Source organism: Rhinopithecus bieti, unplaced genomic scaffold (genome assembly GCF_001698545.2).
Source record: "Rhinopithecus bieti isolate Rb0 unplaced genomic scaffold, ASM169854v2 scaffold_7045, whole genome shotgun sequence".
Classification (NCBI taxonomy): Eukaryota; Metazoa; Chordata; class Mammalia; order Primates; family Cercopithecidae; genus Rhinopithecus; species Rhinopithecus bieti.
The window spans coordinates 38,115-48,271 of record NW_016805305.1 but is presented as its reverse complement, the minus strand read 5'-3'; the positions used below and the strand labels follow the sequence as shown (position 1 = coordinate 48,271).

The 10,157-nt window shown below is 39.7% G+C and overlaps 1 protein-coding gene across 1 annotated transcript in view; it reads right to left on the bottom strand.

Annotated features, from left to right (window-relative positions):
- Positions 1-10,157, bottom strand: part of ADAMTSL3 (ADAMTS like 3) — a 224,014-nt gene that overhangs the window by 179,362 nt on the left and 34,495 nt on the right. The window contains exons 3-4 of the mRNA XM_017872132.1: positions 7,926-8,000; positions 1,904-2,061 (exon numbers count right to left, since the gene is read on the bottom strand). Coding sequence (XP_017727621.1) covers positions 1,904-2,061; positions 7,926-8,000 — 233 coding nt within the window. The remainder of the gene's footprint in view (positions 1-1,903; positions 2,062-7,925; positions 8,001-10,157) is intronic.

Sequence of the window (10,157 nt, the reverse complement as noted above, 5' to 3'; positions counted from 1 at the left end):
GGGAGTTATACATGATATAAATGATGAATTGATGGGTGCTGACGAGTTGATGGGTGCAGCACACCAACATGGCACAAATATACATATGTAACAAACCTGCACGTTATGCACATGTACCCTAGAACTTAAAGTATAATAAAAAAAAAATAATAAAAATAAAAAATAAAAAACAGAGAGAACAAAAACTCTGTGTGTGTGTGTGTGTGTGTGTGTGTGTGTGTGTGTGTGTATGTGTGTGTTGTATATTTTCTACTTGAGAATCAGACAGGAAGGCCCTAAGGAGGGCAAGGAAAACACAGAATTTATGCCATAACAATAGACCAGAGAGAGACTTTTAAAAAAAGGTAATTATGGCTTCCCCAATACCTTTCACAGTATGACTGTCTAAGAAGAATATTGGGTCAATGCTTTAAGGATATGACACAGAAGTCAGAAACATAAATGTCTGTGGAGGCTAGGCAGATGATATAAATGCCAGATCAGGATGAATGGCAACCAACCACTTACGCCTTTAGTGTTAGGGACACAATACGCAGTGGTGTGGACCACGGCAGACCTGAGACTGGAAGGCAGCTGTTCCCCAGTTACAGTCAATTATTGCTATTGTAAAATGCAAGCTAGTTGTCAGCTCTTCCCATTTTTACAGAGAAGCAGGGGGGGGAGGAAAAAAAAAAAAAAAAACCTGATCTTTTGATGTAAAAATCTCTCGATTTTTAAGTGTTGATTATTCAAAATCCAAAGTTTCAGAAACAAAACAATACAGTGTGCAGGCCAATACTTGGCCGGTCCCATCGCAAGCTGAATTTGTATCTCAGGGATTGGGATGGGTTAGCAACTCTCATCTACCTCCGTGCATGTTCCTCTGCTGACACAACTGATGTCTCAGTGAAACATTCCGTGACAAATTAATATGTAGAACATAGACAGCTTTTTAAAGTTAATGGGTTTTTTTCATATAGAAAAATATAACTGGTAATTGGGGCTATTTTCTAGCTTCCATTTACATTTTGGAATGAGTTTCTGAAACAGGATAGGACAAAACCACACACTGAACTATCTTTTTCATTTCCTGGCATTTTCAAATTTATCAGAAGAGTTTCAAACTGTGTCACCTTGGAAATATAGTGGCCACTACACTTCATGTCCTCTGAATGAGGGAAGATGCCCCAGCAGTATCCAGAAAGGGGACATAGGCTCACGGTTCCAGAGAAGAAGAGTTCTTCTGAAGATACAGACACTTGTGACAAGTGTCTGTCATAGAACATCTGGGGAAGCAAATCCTGGTCTTCAATCAGAGCCCACTGCAAGACTGCATATTCTAAGGGGTTGAAGGTTGAAATAAAGATCCCTTCAGGATAACTATCTTAAAGAAGGGTAAGGAATGAGCCCCTGTTGTCTCTGCTCTCCTTTGCAAGGCGAAGACATGCAGCGGCACAATACTGGTTTGGGATATGGTGTATTTAACCATCGGCTGTTTTCACCAAACTCTATCCAAAACTGAACACAGCTGCTCGGGAGGTTGAGGCAGAAGCATCACTTGGGCCCGGGAGTTCAAGGCTATGATTGCAGCTGTGAATAGCCACTGCACCAGCCTGAGCAACACAGAGAGACCCTGTTTCTTAAATCAACAAACAAACCAACAAAGCAAACAGAGATTATAAATAGAGAATCAATCATGCCCCCATAAAAGTGAAGTTTGTTTTTAACTGTCAGGGTTAAGAGCAGAAATTTAAGAGTGCTGAACAATTTTTAAGAATGAACTGCCAAGTTGGAAATATTGATGACACATGCTCTGTATAAAAAAACAATCATTGATGACCTCCTGCTAAACAAACTTACTGTTTTAAAAATCAAGATGTTCTGGGATTCAGGTACATGAATTTTATGAAGAGGATCGTCCTACCTTGAAGATGAAATCAGCCATCAGAGGTCCTGGAATCTTAAAGGTTTGCCTCTCGGAGCCCCTCTGAAATTCCACTGTTGTGTTTTCTACAACAAAGACGCCAGGGCTGTTAAAGCTGTGTTCTCCTTTGCTTCCTTGAAGTGTTTTTGATTCAATAACTACAATTAAAATATATGATTCAAATAAGAAACAATCTTAAAGGCATTTTATTACAAAAGACACTGTAGCAAGTACAATGTCAGTATATGATATCAAAACAATGTCAAAATAGCCACTCAGTTTACAAACATTAATTGATATTGGTGAAATAGATATATCAGATTTTTAATTGTCCATAAAAAAGGAGCTAACAAGGGTGGCAGGCCCTAATAGTTCTACTCAATTCTTTAGAGCCATTTCTAGCATAAGGGGAAAGAGAAAACTTTTCTTTCTTTATATGTTTTCATGATGTAGCTAATACTCAAAGTAAAGCTATGTTCACTCATTTTATTACTTGTCAAAAGATCTTATGCCTACTCTTTTAGACAAAATCACAGCAAATTTCAAATTTACTTTTTATCAAACAAAACTTTTCATTTTGAAATAATTCTAGATTAAGAGGAAGTTGCAAAAATAGTATAGAGAGGTCCTTTGTAATCTTCCTTCCCTTTTGTCTAATGTTTACATGCTACAAAAGTATAGTCGAATATCAAAACCAGGAAATTGACACTGGTACAATATGTGCATATAGTTCAATATCATTTTATCACCCACCATCACAATCAAAATACATAACCATTCCATTGCCACAAAGACGTCCCTTGTGCATAAAACCTTTTTTCAAATTTGCTTTCACATGAACAAAAGTGCTTTTAAGATTTCCTACAGAAAAAAATGTTTGCTTATCATAGTTTAAACAAAAAAGCATTTCTACTTTATTTAAATTTGTCTCTCCTCCCTCTTTCTTTTCTTTTATTTTCTTTTAAATTTGTCTTTCTTCCCTCTTTCTTTTCTTTCTTTTATTTTCTAAGTGTCACCATACTTAGTAGATCTGGTTTCATGTTGAGAGAGGCAATAAAAAATGTATATACAGCTAGATTCTGGGGCACCTGCATTTCTGGCCCTGTATTTTTCTCTAGCTTTCTGCCTTGGGTTTTCATTGCCTCATATCTAAAATGAGGAGTCAGAGCAGTCAATCTCCCAGGTCCAACTCTATTTTAAAACCCACACTTGATTCAATGATATCATACCAGTCTTTAACAATTTCAAACAAAGAACACAAAGGAACCAAAATTCCACTGAGTGTCAAAAATGGAAAGCTGATAAAATATGACAAAATAGTCTGGCATTAGGGAGCTTCCATCCATGGGCTGCTGGGTTTTGGTTGTTTTCATTTGCTGGATTTTTCTCTGTCACTGGAGCAGCTGCAGGAATTCAAGTGCCCTGGACAGACTGCATAACAGGCATTAGGAGACATCCCAGATTATCCCTGACAGGCAGGCTGGGAACTTTTCTGGGAAAATTCAAAGGCTGGACATGAGCTACATGATCTGGAGGAGTCATTAGCGGTCGAAGAATAATGCTGGCTACTTTCAGGCACACAAAACCCCAACCACTTTGGCCCTGATCTCCATGACCACAATAGATTTTTGGAAAGTGTGAGATTAAATTCATTTCCTAGTTCCAATGAAGATATAAAACTGAGTGTTATAAAGTGAGTTGTCAGTAAAAATGAAAGGAGGAACTGGAGATAGTAAGTGGGCCCTACAATGGATGTCTCTAAAGTCAATGAGAAAAAAAAAAAAAAACGATGAGCATTAAGGCAATATCAAGACGCAAAATGAAGTTGGACATAACGCATCCTCACAGAAGGCATGCAAAATACAAGTTTCTAGACATTGATTTAGCCTGAAATGACTTGATTAAATTCAAGTAGCGTGCAGTGGATTCCACGGCTGTGTTGGGGTAGTAATTGTTTTACCATTGTGCTAACCTTCTGGACCACAGCGTTCCAAGTTGCAGATCCGGATGCAGAGTTGGGGCAGGTGGTGTAAAAATCTGGGAAAGTGATCTGGGAGGAAGGGACAACCAGTTGCTATGATATCTATTCCCTAAACCAAAGGCCAGCATTTTTGTTAACTTGGTTTTAATATTTTGTTTTAATACAGAATCTAGCCACTATTTTAACAGTGTCTAAGAGTCTCAGTGACACGGATATAAAACACAAGTAGCAAAACAATGTTCCACCCAAACCACTCTGCTTCTCCACTAAATGGTACGCTTATTGTAAAATATTTTTAATTTGAGTATTTCAAAAGGCTTCCAGTTCTCTAAAGCACAAACACTGGTTGCCTTTCTAGGAGGCAGAAAGCAGCTATTTTGACCTCGATTGTGTAAATGGGTAAGCAGAATCAAGGGTGAGTGAAGAAAGACTGGTGAAGTGATTCGGTGAAGGCAGAGTTTATGGACACAAACAATTTTGATAATCTTGATTAACAAAGCCGTTGTGCCAAATCCACAGCAAGGTGGAGGCCAATGAATTCTTTATAAGTTGTCATTTTTATTGGTGGCAAACTTGCTTCTCCTCTGTGCTGGTGCCTCTTAAAAATAAATGATAAATAAAGGAGTTTGTGGTGTTTCAATCAATAATTCAGATGATGACTTATGGATACCTTTAAGTTTTTATTAATTTCCACCATTTCCCCATATTTACTGCAGCCCCATGTTGTGACAAAGTGTGATTCGTGGCTAGTGAGAGCTGCATGTGGAAGCCCTTCAGTTCTCAGAGGTTTCACTGACCCTCTGTGGTTTCTGCAGCAAGGTGGTTAGTGTGTGGGAGACCCCAGGAAGCCTATAAACATCCCCACCAGTATTAAGGGAAGAGAATGTGAGCCTTCTTTCCTGCTGCCCACAGCCCAACTTCTTTCTCCTCTCCAGACTTAATATTGAGGGGAGGGAGGGAAGTGTTGGGGAAGACAAGATAGGTAGTCTCAAAAGAGTAAAATTAGAAATCATGACTTTCTTTTATCCCCAAATCTTCACAACTCAGGTCTCTAGTGATGCCTTTAAATATTTTAATCCATTACTAGCTATTTGTAAAAGAAATTATGCCTAGAAAAATGACAGATGCTTCCAACTGCTTCTAGTTGAAGGGTTTGCATTGAGAAGTATTAGTTCAGGCTTCTTTCAAAAAAGGCAGGGTAATGGTAACCATCCCCAAGAGGTCTCCCTAAATTCTAAAGGCCATGAAAGTACTGTTAGGTAAATGTGGAATGAGTGTTTAGCATGGCTAACATAGTTATAAATACATCGTACAGTAGAGCTGTATTTGTATATGCTAATTTCATTCATGTCAATTTCCTCTGATTGGTCATTAGGTACAGTACCCATGTTTATTTATACATCTCTATATATGGTCATCAGATAGGGCTTAAAGGGGAAATATTCTTCCAATTGAATTGGAGGTTTTTGGTTTATGATCTCTTGACTTCTTAAGTTTATTGCTAGTCAAACACATTTAACGCTGAAGTTTTGCTGCAATAAAATCTGTTTTGCAGGGATCTGCTTATTGCTTCCATTTTTTAAGGGATGCACCCCTGGAAAATTTGGGGCTGTGTGCTCCCCATAATGCTGTGGCAAGGCTTGGGACAGGACTGGAAATTCAGGATCTAAACAAACACCTCTAGGCAGTATATAAGATGGATATTCTGTAATTAAAATTCACTCCACAGCAAAGGGACTGACATTAATGTTGCTGGCTATTTTCGGTTCTTAGTAATGCAGTCTTTTGGATAGTTATAGTTAATGTGGATGTTAAAAGAATGACTTATTACTGCAAAATAAGCTTCATTTCAGAAATTATCTCTTTTACAAATAAAAATTCAGAAAAAAGTTCCATAAATCCAGAAAATAAAACCACTTCTATATTTACATATTCTGAAATGTTAACTAAGTGCTTAGTAAATGAAGCCAGTTCTATTCATCAGCAAAGAAGGATAACTTTCAGAAATACTTCTACTGCCAGTTTTGAGATTGTTCAGAGAGGGAAATAGTCCAAGCAACAGACTTGTCACTCTTGAAGAAATGGGAACATTTTTGAGCCCTGTTCTTGGAAGAGTGCCAGTCTTGAATATAAAGTTATGTTGAATATGCCAGAACATACACACATAAACGAATTTTTGTCTCAAAGTGTTCACCTTTACTTATTCTGTTTACTGTTTCCTTATTCTGTTTTTACAATTTATAAAACTCTATTTGGAGCTGAATTTTGGGGAATGGCCTTTAATATCATGAGACTATCAAGAGCATTCACTGCGTTTTTTTGTTTTTTAACATCTTTTCTACATATAATTTGCATGCCATAAACTTTGCCCTTTTAAACTGCATAATTTAATGGTTTCAGTGTATTCACAGAGTGAAGCCATCACCATCATCTATTTATTACTTCAAACTCACAGTATTCTGGGAAACCAGTGTCGGCCTTCAGGAACCCCTAGACGGGAAGCTGTGAAGTGCTAGCAGCAAGGCTTGTTCTGATCAGCCATATTCACTGATAAGGTTTTGTATTTTAAATTTTGTTTTGTTTTATTTTTTTGTACCACTTTGCTGAAATCTCCAGAACATTCCCAAATCTTACTTTACTCTCCATATATTATTATTATTTTAGAGACATGGTCTTGCTGTGTCACTCAGGCTGGAGTGGCAGATTGCAGTGGTGCAATCAGAGCTCACTGCAACCTTGAACTCCTAGGCTCAGGAGTAGCTTAGACTACACGCCTGTAGTAGCCAGGCTACTCCTTGGACTACCTCAGTCTCTTGAGTAGTTTGGACTACAGGCATGCACCACTATGCCTAGCTATTTTTTTTTTTTTTAATTTTTTGTAGAGATGGGGTCTTCCTGTGCTGTCCAGGCTTGTCTCAAACTCCTGACTCAAGTGATCCTCCTACCACAGCCTCCCAAAGAGCTGGTATTACAGGCATGAGCCACCGCACCCAACCATCCTATACAAAATAGTTTATCTGACATATAATGTGGTTTTTATTTTCCCATGAGGGGATTAATCTTAAACAAGTAAATTTCCCATTGGGGTATGAGAATAGAAAAATTCAGGGTACAATACAGATAACTTCCCTGGTTATATAGACTATTTTGCCCACTACAGAATAGTTGGGGGTATTCAACAGGGTACTACCACCCCCAAGAATGGAAATAAAGGAAAATCTTGAATTTCTTCAAGAGAAATTCCAGGCACCTAGCTAGCCTTGAGAAGTAAATGAGCAACTTCACAAGCAAGAAAGTAATGGTGGATTACAACAATAGCCAAAAAAAGTTGGAGTCACAGGATGTATGGTTCCCTATAGAAACTAATGATAACATTTTAACATATGTCCCTGAGTAGTTTTTCAGGAAATCTAGATCCCCACCAAATGGATCCACTGGCACACAGACCTCTGTTAAGAGGGAACTGAGGCTGAACACTGACTGCCTTTCTTTGTCCTACATTTCTTCCTGAGGCACCTGGAGGAGATCACACCCAAGGGCCAGATCGAACATTCTTTTCTGCTAACTCCAAGTCTTAGGCAAAACTTCCCTTTCTTAACCAATTGCAAATCAGCAAATATTTGAATCTACCTATGGTCTGTAAGCCCCCACTTCAAGATATTCCACCCTTTCAGGTCATAGCCTCCATGTATTAATTTGTGACTTTGCCTGTAATGTCTATCTCCCTGTCTTTAAAAATCCTTACATGTAAGACATCAGGGAGTTCAGGTCTTAAGCATGAGCTGTTGGATTCTCCTTGCTTGGTGTTCTGCAATAAATACCTCACTGTCTCTGGCTGCAAATCCTAATGTCAGTGTTTAGCTTTGCTATGCCAAGCAGGTGGACACAAGTTTGGTAACATTACCCATTAACTTAGAGAAAGTTTCTTTTGCTTGTAGGCTTGGTTTGCCGGTTTTTTTTGTTTTGTTTTGTCTTGTTTTTGTTTTTTGGCTAACTAAATTTTCAGGATATTAAAACATGTTAAGATTAAATTCTACTTACAGAGGTGGGCAGGTCCTTTCACTGTAATTCTCACACTTCGACTCCCCAAAGGAACTGCTATTACATTTTCTTCTCCTGGGAAAGAACAGAACACAACTGCAATAAAACCAGTGCACTAAAGGCCCATGAAAATGATCAAGTCAATCAAAACTGGGGGCATCTGCAAAATATTCTTAACTATATTTCATTTCTGCAATCCTACCACTTTGGGAGGCTGAAGCGGGCAGATCACTTGAGGTCAGGAGTTCGAGACCAGCCTGGCCAACATGGTGAAACCCCATCTCTACTGAAAAGACAAAAATTAATCAGGCGTGATGGCGCATGCCTGTAGTCCCAGCTAACCGGCAGGGTGACGCAGGAGACTCACTGGAACCTAGGAAGCAGAGTCTGCAGTGAGCTGAGAACATGCCACTGGATTCCAGCCTGGGCAACAGAGTAAGACTCTGTCTCAAGAAAAAAAAAAAAAAGGAAATCTTTGGAAATCACCAACTATGTGTAAAGCAGATAAATATTACATAATTTCATTTAAATACACCCTTAAAAAACATTAAAGAAACGTTTAAAGTAAATGCACTGCCTACTACCTCAATTGCCTTTACTCTCATGACCCAATCCATGTGCTTTGATGAGGGTCTACACACTGTGGCCCCTAGGCCAAATCTAGTCACACGTCTTCATTGATTCATTTAAGGCTGTTTGTGCTCTTCAAGGTAGAATTGAGTTGTAGTAATGAGACCATATGGCTCAATAACACTAAAATATTTACTGTACTATCTGACTTCTCACAGAAAAATTTCACGATCCTTGGCCTAAACAATTACCTTCTGGAAATCCTGGTCCTCACAGATGTTTTTTCACACTGCTACACGTTCTGATAACATAATTTTTGTGTTCACATAATAATCTAAACTCATATATGATATTGTATCCCACTAGTTCCCTATCTGATCATTGTTTGTTCCTAAATGAAACTAGAACATTAGCAACGATACGAATTACTTCAAGCATATGTTTTTGTCTAACTTACGCAAAACAATTTTTTTTGGATAAACTCTCCAGAGTGAAAGTAGTGAAGCAAAGGATCTCAATATATTGATTCACTAGTTTGCAAGTTTTATTAAATAGAAATACCTGTTTATAATTAAAAATTAGAAAATGCAGGGGGGCGCCCAAGATGGCTGAATAGGAACAGTTCCAGCCTCTAGCTACCAGCGTGAGTGACACAGAAGACGGGTGATTTCTGCATTTTCAACTGCGGTACCGGGTTCATCTCACTGGGGCATGTTGGAGAGTCAGTGCTGGTCCGCAGGTGCAGCCCGACCAGCGAGAACTGAAGCAGGGCGAGGCATCGCCTCACCTGGGAAGCACAAGGGGAAAGGGAATTCCTTTTCCTAGCCAAAGGAAATTAAGACACACAACACCTGGAAAATCGGGTAACTCCCACCCTAATACTGCGCTTGACCAAGGGTCTTAGCAAACGGCACACCAGGAGATTATATGCCATACCTGGCCGGGAGGGTCCCATGCCCACAGAGCCTCCCTCATTGCTAGGACAGCAGTCTGAGATCTAACTGCAAGGTGGCAGCGAGGCTGGGGGAGGGGCGCCTGACATTGCTGAGGCTTAAGTAGGTAAACAAAGCCACCGGGAAGCTCGAATTGGTTGGAGCCCACCACAGCTCAAGGAGGCCTGCCTGCCTCTGTAGACTCCACCTCTGGGGACAGGACATAGCTAAACAAAAAGCAGCAGAAACCTCTGCATATGTAAATGACCCTGTCTGACAGCTTTGAAGAGAACAGTGGTTCTCCCAGTATGGAGGTTGAGATTTCAGAACGGACAGACTGCCTGCTCAAGTGGGTCCCTGACCCCTGAGTAGCTTAACTGGGAGACATCCCCCACTAGGTGCAGACCGACACCTCACACCTCATATAGCAGGGTTCACCCCTGAGACGAAGCTTCCAGAGCAAGAATCAGACAGCAACACTTGTTGTTCAGCAATATTCTATCTCCTGCAGCCTCCTTTGCTGATACCCAGGCAAACAGGGTCTAGATTGGACCTCAAGCAAACTCCAACAGACCTGCAGCTGAGGGTCCTGACTGTTAGAAGGAAAACTAACAAACAGAAAGGACACCCACACCAAAACCCCATCAGTACGTCACCATCATCAAAGACCAAAGGCAGATAAAACCACAAAGATGGGGAAAAAGCAGTGCAGAAAAGCTGGAAATTCAAA